General features: G+C 34.9%; 1 protein-coding gene across 5 annotated transcripts in view; it reads right to left on the bottom strand.

Annotated features, from left to right (window-relative positions):
• The window catches only part of ATP2C1 (ATPase secretory pathway Ca2+ transporting 1), a 138,316-nt gene that overhangs the window by 32,916 nt on the left and 91,679 nt on the right, over positions 1–13,721 (bottom strand). For all 5 annotated transcript variants that reach the window (XM_045538588.1, XM_045538583.1, XM_045538566.1 and 2 more), the window contains 6 exons: positions 12,416–12,482; positions 7,661–7,785; positions 6,741–6,838; positions 4,715–4,810; positions 4,541–4,630; positions 2,367–2,471 (listed from right to left, as the gene is read on the bottom strand). In XM_045538588.1, the coding sequence (XP_045394544.1) occupies positions 2,367–2,471; positions 4,541–4,630; positions 4,715–4,810; positions 6,741–6,838; positions 7,661–7,785; positions 12,416–12,482 (581 nt within the window). The remainder of the gene's footprint in view (positions 1–2,366; positions 2,472–4,540; positions 4,631–4,714; positions 4,811–6,740; positions 6,839–7,660; positions 7,786–12,415; positions 12,483–13,721) is intronic.

The raw sequence follows: 13,721 nt of genomic DNA, 5'->3' as shown, positions 1-13,721 counted from the left end.
ATATTTTTAGTTGTCCAGCTAATTTCTTTCTATTTTTTTTGTAGAGATGGGGTCTCACTCTTGCTCGGGCAGGTCTCGAACTCCTGAGCTCAAACGATCCACCCGCCTTGGCCTCCCAGAGTTCTAGGATTACAGGCATGAGCCACTGCGCCTGGCCTTAAACATTCTGTTTCAAGTATGTTTTTGTCATTTTTTATGGTCTTTGAAAATTTTCTTCAGCATCTAGCATTACCTTTGTTTCTCTGAGACCCATTTCTCTGTTGGTTTGGTCTGAGACTTTCATACTAAAGACTTTCCCCAAGTATCTAGTAATCCCTGCCTGTCCATTTGCATTCAAGAGTAAAGCAAATAAAGACTAGAAGCTCCATGGACATTGGCAGGGCTAATCAACTGGTAAACCTCACTGTAGGGTGAAGAGATAAAGTCCAAGAGTAGGTAAGCACTTCCAATGAACAACAGAGATTGGTTAGGGGTGCCCTTTAATGTAGGAACCTTCCTGGGACCAGATAGCTTTTCTAAAACTCTTCAATCTTCTGATTTAGCGAATGAGGGTAGGGAGATGCCTGTCTGCGTGCATTCTAAGAGACAAATGGAGTTAAGGACTGGAGGCTTACCCTTCAGGACGATGAAATCCCCTTAATCATTCTGTTTTCAGTCTTAAACCTTAATCCTGCCCCCTCCACCCTTATCCCCAAGGTCACATTTCTGATATTTCACAGGAATAAAGGAGAGCTAATGGTCTGGCCTAAAGAAGCAGCAAAAGTACTTTGGAAAGTTCTGTCGGTTCCTTATTCAGAATTTCAACCTTCTCTACTATTTTTAGCCTTATGCCTTATTCCCTGCCTTACCTGATACTTTGAGCCTTTCCTATACTTTGAGTTCGTATCTTTTATTCCTTGTTTGTGATTCTGGTAAGTTTAAGGGAGAGAAAAGAGATAAATATATATTGTCATGTTTAAATGAAAGTCCTCTAAAAACAAACTATTTGAGCCACTGGAGTTATTTTTAAATTGGGAAATTTCCCCTAACTAAGTCTTCTAGATCCTGAGTTACATCTGTGGGTTTGCGTTTGTTCATTTCGTTGGTTGGTTTGTTTTGTAAGATGCATTCTTCAGGTCGACAAATAGGAAGAATCATCAAATGTTTCCAAACTTATATCCTGCCATTCCCTGTCCTCCACAATTGCTACTGCAAAGCTTCATCTATCAGTGTAAAACTTTGGTGAGATTAGATTCAAAATGATTGAAAAGTAAAATTATTAAACATTACATGAGCCATGCTATCTTAAAGTACTGTATGATGGTTTATAAGATGCAACGAAATAGGCCCATCAAAAAAAAGTCATATATTCTTGTCATATAACTATGTGGTCAGGGGACACAGCTAGTCAAGGGTCCCCCAAGTCTAATGCAATTTTTGAAAGGTTTATATTAAGAGGTTTAAAGTGACCGGCATTTTATTTTTACAGTTTTATATCCAATTGTCTTCTTTCCTTGTAAAAGTTCCTTTAAAGAATAGACAGAAGTATTTTTTTTGGCCCTCATGTACAGAGTTCCTGGGAGACTTCTATTCACAAGTTCAATGTTAGCCAAGCTGGCCTTTCTTTTAAAACCAATACATTTCCTACTTATGGGTTGGAGGAATCCTTTCACCCACTCCTGTCTACAGAGATGTAACTGGTTTCAAAGTGTTTGCTCACAGATGAAAACACATAACCAATTATTCATTACTATTAAAAGAAGCGTAAACAACAAATATATTTTTCAAGGACAAAGTTTAAGCATCAAGCCAGTAATAGCAACTATGAGTGATGTAACTATACACTGTACTCTTATTATACTAACTGTGTAAAAATTTATAAAGCACCCAGGAACAAGGTGGTAGCTTGAAATATCAGTGCATGTCATTTTATCAGTTTGTAAACTGGATCAATCAACATTAATTATACATATTTGGAACCACTTTTCCACAAAGTAATGTGGTTTTGTTTGTTCTGGAGGTATTTCTTCAGTGAAAGAACACAAATTAGAACACAGAGTCAGCAGATACCTAAAACAAACCAAGAACAAAAAACATGTTGAGAAAAACAGATGTCACAAGCTCCAGAAGATGGAGACCAGGCTGTAATTCATTTAAATTGTTTGCTCACAGAGCAAAACCAAATATATCTATGCATGAATTCTATAGAGAAAGTATATCAAAGAGAACATAAGAACAAGAGATGAGTGTACTATTCATTATACATAATTTAAAGCAACGGGTCTTTATTATGTACAATGATTGCTTAAAAACTAAAAGTGGATAGTAAATGAAAAAATAGTCATCTAAGCTGAACAGGACGTAAGTATAAGTAAACAAATGGATACCTGCTGTGTTCGGTGTACACACTTAACAGCCATCCACTTTTGCTCAGAGCTAAAAGGGTATTCAGCTTTTCTGATATAGTCCTGTTGAAGTCCATCAAGACCCATCTATATGGCACAAAAAGAAAAGTTATTTCTCACCAATATGTGACTTTTTCCTTTAACAAAGAACAAGGGTCACAACTTAGTTTGGCTAGAGATACCTGAATTATTTTTCAAATAATGGTGACAGAATAGCAATGTTCCATCTATATATAACTATACCTACCTGAATAGCAACATGTATTTTCAACATGAAAGCCTGGGTGTATAGATAATAGACTTAAGGCATGTCATCTGCACTGCATGTAGACCAGTCTTCGACACTGACTATATTAATCTCTCTACTGACTCAAATTCTGGAAGGAAGCAGGATTACAAATTTTAAAAAAGTGCCAGACCAATACTGAGCGTGTACTTTTATAATCAAGATACACTGCAGATTCAATCCACCACTTCTTAGGGACTCGAAATTGTCTTGCCTGTTGCTACCATCCCCTTACCCTCTACCACTTTATATCCTGACTACTACCAACATCATGTAGCTGTTTTCTCTCCCAATAGCTTTTGCATATTTTTCCAAATATCAAAAAATATTTTTACCTACTCAAAAATCCAGTTTATTATTTTTTATTTTCTATCAAAACATGTTCAGGCTCTTCTTGGCTTTTGAAGGTCCTCCAGAAACCCACCATACACAGCCTATTTAATAATCCTCCTGGTTACTAAAAAACTTTTCATTTCTTCCAGGTTAGCCAACTCATTAGCCATAACCTATTCTAAGCTTATTTATTCCTCTCTGCTTCTACTCTTGCTCTTTCCCTAGTCATCTATACCTTCCAACCCTTCAAAGCCCCAGCTACCAGCTCAGAATTTGCAGTTCTTACATGTGGCTCAATGTTTAACTGTCCATTGTCTTAGTCTGCCTTTTATTTGTTCCAGGAATGTCAGTATTAACTCCCCTACCTAACATGTGAGGTCTCTGCCCAAAAGGAGGTAGTTTCATATCTTTCTCTCTCAAAGAAGCAAATATCTTCTTAAGCATAGCACAAGAAATAGTTGATAACTGATTTGGTTTTTTAGTACCTTTTAAAAAGGTATATTATGCTATTTTAGTTACAAAGAAAACTAAAGATAAGGAAATGGAGCTTTCTGTCAAGGAAATATATACATTTTAAAACATTCTATTCTCCACTGCTATCTCTGGTGTAAAAAAGGGAAAAAAAAACATTCTAAAAATAGAACAAAATATATACATTCTATCAATTTTATTTTATTAAACCAAATATGTTATAATAACCTACAATTCTATATTGGCTTTCATTTCAAGCAACCTCATTTAGAAGCATCCTGCTTCACACAAGTCTCTATTTTCTTATACTCTTAAAAGTAGATTTTTTTTGTTACAGGTGTGACAAACTATACTTTTAGGTTTCTCACTGAACCAAATGTATAATTTAGGAGATAAGGAGATCAACTGGGACAGATCAAAAGGTCACTGAGAACAACAACTCCTCTTCCCAACAAAAATTATAACACTACACTCTTTTTGAGAAATTGAGGCTGGATGCAGTGGCTCATGCCTGTAATCCCAGCACTTTGAGAAGACAAGTTGAGAGGATCGCTTGAGCCCAGGGCTTCAAGACCAGCCTGGGCAATATAGCGATACCCCGCCTCTACAAAAAATAAAAGAAAAAGAGAGAAACTGACAAAGGAGGGAAAGGGAAAACTAGGAAAAGAAAAGCTAATTTCTCATGACTGTGAGTATTATATCTTTACAGGGAAATACTAAAAAACATTGCCTTTTACTCATTCAAAAGTTAGTATTTTCCGCAATTATATACATTTGGGCTTTCCACACATAGATCTCCATATTATGAAAGACAGCAATATTTCTTCCTAAGAAGAAATCCATGACTGCTCATTAGTTTATACCTTACATAAGGAATGAGGTTATGATGAAAAGGTTCTATGCTCTATATTTACAGGAATATAATTGGTTCCTGGAAGGCAGTAAAAATAATAAAATATTCTGAGTCTTCTTCACTCAAATGCCTAAAAATAAGTAATACTGAAATTGTTAGCCTCACATTCTATTGTGAGGGTAACGTCTCATACATCAAAGATCAGGTACATACCTTCATTGCAAGAGCAATTAAGGCCCCTTCAGTTGGCTTCCCCATTAAAGTGTTGTTTCTAATTACAGCATCATTGCACACACAGCCCGCCTAAGAAAAATACATATAAATTATGAAGCCATCACTGTGTCTTAAGTCATTATGAAGAAAGTCATCTTCCTGGAAAATCTTTACCTCAACAATTCTGCTAACATCTGGATTATAGAATCCATGAACAACATCACCATCAAGGATCACTTCCCCAAACTGATTATAGCCAACTCCAGTAACCTAAAGAACATAAAGTGGAATCAATAATACGAATAGTAGGCAATGACAAGACTTAGGAGAACCAAAAACCATGATGAGTTATATTTATTTCATTTCATATATCATGACATTGGTAAAGTATACACCTAGAAAAACATTAAAATTTGTCTAAAAAAGGACATTTAATAGTTAAAGGAATATAGATTCTAATTTTCATGATGATTAACCTAAAAAGATATTGTCTTCCACTTATAATATTAAAAGGATAAATACACCATAAAAATCTCTATACACAAGTGAGCTTATATTTACATAACATTACACTTACATTGCATACTACAGGGTTTGCAAAGAACTCTCAAATCTATTACCATATCTAATATTTGACACACACCTGTGATCTAGACAAAAGCAAACTTCTTTTTGCAAATATGCAAGCTCAGAAATAAGGGATTTACCCTAGCACTTACAAACTACTTTAACACACCATATTATAAACCAATTTTAAAAATCAGGTAGAGACAAGCCAGATACTTATTCTATATGGCTAGAACAAACCAAGCCAAACAGAAGTAAATTGCATAATAAAAATAATACAGTTTAGAGAGAAAATAACAAATGGCTAATGCTTGACATATAAAATGATGAACTGAAAACAAAAGAAAAACTAATATCCTACCCTCCATACTTGGATCATATAAACACATGTAACCCCAATGACCCTTCTGAGTCATCCAGAAAGAGCACATTCACCAGTTAGCATTGGGTATCCTTGAGCAAACCTAATACTCTAAATATCAACATTCACATTTTAAGGCCTATGTAAAATAGACCTAAATAGATGCAACTACAACTTCTGTCAATCTGTCTAATGCTTAATTTGCTCAGTGAATTAGCTGTAAATACATTAAAAAATACTGTACCCATCATAAGTAGTGTTAAGAGCACTCCAGTCACAAATCCTGCAAAGCCTGGCTGGGACTGGAACTTGTCTACAACCAGCTTTAGGAAGAACCATTGCATACTATGAGCACTTAAGAAACTGTCAATATATAATTTTTAAAATAAAGTCATTCATTCATTCATTCATTCATTCAACAAGTACTTACTATGCTATGAGGTAGGCTCTGTGCTAGGCAACACAGTTTCTACTCACTTATAAATTATGGTATAATGGGAAAAAGGGACAGAAAATTTCACTTGGGATAAAGACCAAGAGATAGGGAATGCTAAGAAAACATACAACATAGGGCCAACTCTGAATGGTCAGAAAATCTTTTCTGAAGTGGGGCTGGAACTGAGGTACAAAGGATGAAGCAGCATTAGAGTATCCTAAGCAGTGAGAAGAGCAGCAAAGGTCCTAAAGTAGGAGGAATGTTGTCAAATTGAAAGATGTATAAAGCCAGCATATCTGGTGCACAGAAAACAAAGAGGAGCATATAAGGCTGGAGAGGGAAATAAGGGATAGAACACGTAGGGCCTTGAGAGGCCACAGTTCAGAATCCTAGTCACAGTGGAGAGCCATTGAAGTATCTTAATTTAGGGAGTGATATGCTCAAAATTTGGTTCTAAAAAGATCCCTCAAGCTGCACAGAGAGGACATCAGGAATGGATAGTCAAGAGGCTATATCAGAAGGGCAGGTGAGAGAAGACGGTAACTTAGACTAAGAAAGCTGACTGTGAAATAGATGGCTAGGGAAGTTACTTAGGTCAAAATTGGCAGGATCTGATGATGGATAAATGAGGGGTAATTGAAAGAGAGGTGTCAAGGAGAAATCCAAGTTTCTGGATTGAACAAGTACACGAGTGGAATGAGACAAAGACTTTGTAGAATCACACGGGAAGGAAATAACCGCTAATTTATAGCCCTTTTGAAAGTTAAGACATTGGAATTGTTAGGAATGTTAAACACCAAGTTTCTTAACTGCTGTTTAAAAAACATACAGAATACCTCAGCATGCTGACCATCTGAAGTAAATATATGAGTAACAGTCATCTCATTCTTCGTCAGTGTTCCAGTTTTATCTGAGCAAATCACATTACAGCAGCCTAAAGAGTAAATCGTTACATGTCACCAACAGAACCAAGAAGAAATACAGGTTCACAGCGAAAACAAATCAAAGACTCTAGAATCCTGTCCAACTTCTCTGAATTTTTTAGAGATCAAGCTTATTGGTAATTTTAGGTTAATGTCTCTCATCATGCTTGCTTCATCATAAGGTAAAGTTTCTGAAATTAAAAATAAAAATTACACGTTGACTTCTTCCTATTTATTTACTAACAGTTTCTACAAAGCTACTCCATATTAACTTTATATAATGATTTTATAAAATATGTTTTCTAGGAAGTTGGACAGATTCCTAAATATAAACCCACATGATTTCTTCAGTCAGGATTTCTCAAGGTATTTTCACCTTCTCAATATGAAAATGGAAACTGGAAATTAAATTCAGTACATTTCTAGATATCCTAAATTTTTAAAAAAGTTTTTCAGTATATTGCACATAAAGATACAACATAACCACTTTACATTTACTGTTCATATAAGCAAATTTCACTCAAGTATGGCATTTTGAGATCTGTAATTCTATTAATTTTACTTCAAGGTTTCATTTGCTATATGGATTTTTATCTTCCCGTGATTTGAGCATTAGAACATTCCATAATACAGAAAGATTTCTCTTTAAGTCCCCTCTCCTGAGAGATATAAATTTTTACCTAGCTTTTTTGGTAGTTAAAACCATATCCAATACTACCCTAAGTCAAATATCACTATACAAATCTCTAAAACAAAAATTGCAAAGCCCAAAGATGATCCACTGTTGACATGAACTAATACTTCATTGCATCTAACTCTTAACACTTACTTACCTAGAGTTTCAACAATAGGTAGTTTTTTCACAATGGCCCTTTTCTTCACCATTCTCATAACACCGAGGGCTAGTGTCACTGTGACCACAATGGGAAGACCTTCAGGAATTGCTGCTACAGCCAAACTATAACCAATATATATATATACACACATAGCATTAAAATGCAAGTTAAATAGTACCCACAGCAATACTCTGAATTCAATAATACTTAAAATAAAAGACTAATAAAATACAAAATTAATACTGTCAACACCTGAAATATGGACTTCTCGAAACGAAAGTTGATTAACATTTACTAGACATCTACTAGCTGCCAGGGTAAGCAGTGGTTAAAGAATATACATTCTGATATCAAATTGCCTGCATTTGTACCCCTGGTTTCACCAACTTTTACTTGTGTGACCCTGGGCTACTTATTAGTCCATCTCTCTAGTTTATTCTCTTCATTGGTAAAATATGGTAAGAGCAGATGTTCAAATAAAAACTTGTACATGAATGTTCACAGCGGCATTATTCACAATACCCAAAAGATGGAAATAGGCCAAACAAATATCCATCAACTGATGAATGTAACATTGTGATAGCCACTCAACGGAATTCAGCCACAAAAAAGAACAAAGTACTAATTCCTGATATTGACATGGATGAACCTTGACAACATTATGCTAACGGAAAAAAGCCAAACACAAAAGGCCCCATATTGTATCATTCAATTTATATGGAATATCTAGAATAGGTAAACCCATAGAGATAGAAGCAAATTAATGGTTGCCAGGGACTGAGGGCAGAATGAGGAGAATGGGGAGTGACTGCTTAATGTGCTCAGGCTTTTCATTTGGGGTGACGAAAAAGTTATGGGGGATAGGGGGGATAGATAGTGGTGACAGTTGTAAAACATTGTAAATATACTTAACTCCACCAAATTGCATACTTCAAAACACTAAATTGTATATGTTTATTATTTCATTACAATTTTAAAACTTAGCTGGGCATGTTGGCTCACACCTATAATCCCAGCACTTTGGGAGGCTGGGGCAGGAGGATCACTTGAGGTCAGAAGTTCAAGACCAGCCTGGGCAACACAGCAAGACCCTATCACCACAAAAAATAAGAAAAATTAGCTAGGCATGGTGGCATGCACCTGTAGTCCCAGCTACAGAAGGATGGCTTGAGCCCAGGAGTTCAAGGCTGCAGTGAGCTGTGACTGTGCCACTGCACTCCAGCCTGGGCAACAGAGCAAGACCCCACCCCTTAAAAAAAAATAATAAATAAATAAATATTTCACTATTTCCTTTTATAATTAAAAAAAATAAGTCTTTTTTTGGGTGCCATTCCAAATATTATCTCTTGACTATGCTACAGTTAAGAAAACAAGCACTCCTATCCTTCACTCTACCACTGTTCTCTCTGCTGTTTCTACTCCCTAATTTCTATCACTTTTTCTTTACCATGATTTAATATCATTAACATCCTTTCCTATAACAATAATTAACTGGTTTTTTCATGCTGTGTTTACAGGTTGATTCTAAAGGCTGAAAGCAAATGAACAACATTTACAATACTTTGGCCAAACAGTATACACTGAAGAGTTAAGAAATATGTACTATCACATTTAAATGTTGGTAAATAACCATCATAAAAGATGAATGAATACTGTCATACATTCTTTTAGCAAAAATGGATGGTCGAGAGATTTGTTGGAAAGCATTGCATGATAAAGTCCTTGTTGCAGAATGACCACCTGAAAGATAATCGCTGTTTCTTCATTGTCCTTAGAAATATACTGCTCACTCATCAATTCAGGAGTTTGTGAAAATCCTGAATTGTGAAAAGCTTGTGCACATTAAGCAGTCACTCCTGACTATCACCATCTAAAGACTCAGAATCTTGAGATTTCACTTATATGATTAATTTTACTCACATCACTACAGCCTATACTGCCTCTCTTTGGCTTTTTACACTCATCTTCTGATTTGTCTAATAATTGTGAAAAATCTTCTCTGTCAGTTATTCCTTTGCATTATACAAAGTAAAAAATTCTGAATTCTTACTTTTGTTCAATGAATGCCACAAAAACAAAAAAGTCTACAAAGATTGTGTCTTCAGATTTCTTTTATACCTTCTTAAATGATGATGCAGTACTTTGGGCAACACAAGAAGAAAACTAAAGAACAACAGAATAGTAATGATTTATTTTATCGCATCAATCTTCTCACTGATTCTATCACTCTTCTGTTTTCTTATTGTTTTAGTCACTTTTAGCACCACCAGAAATAATTTGAAAAGAATTCCTAGGGTGATGAAACTGCAAAATATTTCAGAAATTTAAAAAATAAGATCACTAAAGATCCTCTAATGTATCTGAAATTTATAAAAGAATCCAATGGACACATATATAGTAATAACAAAACAGAATGAGTTTTATTCTATTTTAAAATTTTTAAATTTCTTCTCCATTGGAAGACCTTAAAGAATAAAAGTCATGGTATGTCAGTTTGTACAAAAAGTTAGAAATACCCCCCCAAAAAATTCCTCAGAAACCATAATTGGGTCTAAAAGATAATATGTCAATGGCTACTATCTCAAACTCCCACCCCACTTTCAATTTATTTCCTATTTAACCCACAGCTTTTTTATACAGATTTAAACCAAGAGTTTCAAATTGCATTTTCACCCCTTTGAGCAAAAAAATACTTTCCTTCACTATATCACAAACATCTTTTTACTTCTTATTCATTCTATCTATTCCTTGAAATCTATTTGAATTTTCGTATTGAAAGACAATGGGCCGGGCACAGTGGCTCACGCCTGTAATCCTAGCACTCTGGAAGGCTGAGGTGGGTGGATCATTTGAGCTCAGGAGTTCAAGATCAGCCTGAGCAAGAGCGAGACCCCATCTCTACTAAAAATATAGAAAGAAATTAACCGGACAACTAAAAACATACATAGAAAAAATTAGCCAGGCATGGTGGCACATGCCTGTAGTCCCAGCTACTCGGGAGGCTGAAGCAGAAGGATTGCTTGAGCCCAGGAGTCTGAGGTTGCTGTGAGCTAGGCTGACGCCATGGCATTCTAGCCCAGGCAACAGAGCAAGACTGTCTTAAAAAAAAAAAAGACAATGATTTTTATTCTTATACTTGAATCATCATTTCCTAGGCCTACTATAGATGTCATCCAGGATTTCTTTTCCTTAGATGCCTGATTCTTATATTCACCCATCATCATCATCTTTTCTTTCATCCTTGTTTTCCTAGAATTCATACAAGGATAGGAAAGAAACAAATTTTTGAGTACTTGCCCACCTATCTGCAATTAATTGGATTGATACTTTGCCCAGGTACCATTTACATATTTATAATCATTTTCCCCCGTAATTTGATATCACTGCCCCACTATATCCTAATGTAATCGATGTTGCTGTAGATGAAGTTAATAAAATACTTTCCCCCTTCTCCATTTAATTAACAATCCAGTTCTGTTCCCCTAGTGACCTGATGATAGTAGTATGTCAAGTATGTTGTTAGGCAACACCACTTATAACAAAGGGATCCCCCTTACTGATAAATTGTCTCTCAACTGGGGAAATTATAATTATCTTATAGGAAGCCATAACTTTGCGTTTCCTGAGTGTAGTGACTCTTATAACTAGACATGCCTGGTTGGAAAGTGTATATTTCAAGAGATGTTGTCTTCTGTGGAACAGGAGGTATTTTAACCCAGAGTAGCTCCCACACTCACAAGGTTAACCTTATCTCCTTGTACTTGAGTGAACTGCTACATGGTCTGCTACAAAGACTCTCTCAGAAGAAAGATGCCTTAAGTTGCTCTCCTATGTTCAGGGCACAGGTACCAAACGTACCCTATGAGTCTTGTGAGTTAGAATGTTTAGAAGAACCTAAACAGACTTTGTGGTAGAAACTGCAGTTGCTAATGAGAAGTCTGATGCCAGCCTAATCACTCTTCCTTTGTAGATAACCTGACTTGTTTTCTTTACTTTCATAATGATGTATCTAGGTTGAGGTTTTTTCCTTCTGCTTGGCATTTAGTGAATCCTTTCAGTTTATAAAGACTCATTTGCTTTATCTCAAGAAAATATTAATGTATCATATCTTATATAATTTCGTCTTACCTCTTTTTAAAACTCCTGTTAGTTAGAAATAATATTTCCTGAAATTATTCCTCTTTGTCATTTTATCTCATTCTGCTTCAGATATTTTGCTCCAACTTTTGGGAGCCCTTGCCCTACATTTAATTTTTAATTTCAGCAATCATAATCTTAACTTCTAAAAACTTTTTGTTCTCTGATCCTTTTCTACAACCATCTGTCCAACTATCATATATGAAGTTTCTCCACAAATTTCTGAAAATACAAACATTTCCACTTATTTTTAAATCTGTCCTCTACTTTTTGAATTTTCTTTTTCCTCCGACATTAATAAATCAGTTTCTATATTGTGGTCTTTTTCAGTTTGTATACGTTTTCAGTTTGATAGTCCTTAACTGTTTATCTCTATATAACGATGCAATAGTGGGTAAATAATTCCATATATCTAGTGTGGCTTTCCTCCACCACCATACATGTCGGTTTTCATTTTCCTAGAGATCATTTCAATATATGAATTTTGACCTATTTAAGATATTATGCTCTTATGGGCTCTATATAATACTGACCTTCATAATGAAATGTAAGCTATGCCTATCAGAGAAATAAGAGAGGTAAAAGAAACTTGAATGATAAAGTTTTAAAACTTACCTTACACTAATAGTAAACATTTCCAGGATATCTTTTCCTAGTAACCAACCAACCAACATGATGATACCTGGAATAGAATTAAAAAGCTATTGTTTTCCCCTTTATATAAAATCACCTAGAAGGGACAGAATGATAAGCTGAGGGCATCAAAAAGGCCCCTTAATATATAAAAGGGAAAGTAGATCACAATTTAAAAGTTTTATAAAAGTCCATTAAGCAGGGGAGATTAAAGGTAACACTGCTTAACGTCAATACTGTGCGTGCATGCTCACATGCACACACATATACAATTTTACCTCTGGTTGCCACTATTCCCACCCATCTCTTAATGCAATAGTATCTGATAATGTGAGAAAATATTACCAACCTTTTCATGTCATTGAAAAAAGGAGGCAGCAGCATCAAGCATATTGGTTTTCTATTTACTATCAACTTTGCAGTAATAAACCCTGGAATTTTATTTTTTGTAACTCAATATCAAAACATTACACTTATATACTGCATTCAAAGGAACACTTAGGACTTAGCTCAAAGAGTGATGTAACTTATGATATCTAACACTGCATTAACATTTAAAAATTACTACTTTTGTAGTATTTAAAAAATTTTTAAAAATCAATTGACATGAACCATAATCACTGTTTCAACCTTTTATCTTTAAAAAGAGGGGGCAAGAAATACACCACCAGGTTTGTGAGGAAAAAGGAAACAGTATCATCATAGGTTTGATAAAATAAAGAAACTTCAAAATTGTATTCTAGATCAATATGAATGTTTAAAACAAGTTTTTTTTGATCTTTATATTAACTACAATATAATGATCCAGACTGTAACCTTCTAAGATCCTATTTCAAATACCATCCTGATAACAGAAATAATGTCCAGTGAATTATGCCAGGGGTCAGCAAACTACAGTCTGTGGGCCTCCTGCCTGTTTTGGGGAATAGTTTGTTGCAACATGGCCACACCCATTTGTTTATATATTATTGTCTATGGTTATTTTTGTGTTGACAGCAAAGTTAAATATGTCCAACAAAGTCCATATGGACAACAAGCCTAAAATATTTAATATCTAGACCCTTTTTACTAAAAAAAAAAAGTTTGCTGACTCCTGATTTGGATCTAGACCCTCAGTCTATTCTATATTACCCTCACAAGAAAAATTATGTCCAATGTATTATACTAATATAAAACCAGATAATCATCAAGTTGAAACATGTTTATCACTAAATATAAGGTACTTTTATTGTATAGTATTAATATAAACTAGAGAGATTTAATTGGCTAGAATGCCCTTGAATTTATC

The sequence above is a fragment of the Lemur catta genome, chromosome 1 (assembly GCF_020740605.2).
Source record: "Lemur catta isolate mLemCat1 chromosome 1, mLemCat1.pri, whole genome shotgun sequence".
In the NCBI taxonomy this organism is placed as follows: Eukaryota; Metazoa; Chordata; class Mammalia; order Primates; family Lemuridae; genus Lemur; species Lemur catta.
The sequence above is the reverse complement of the archived record's forward strand: the minus strand, read 5'-3'. Positions and strand labels throughout refer to the sequence as shown.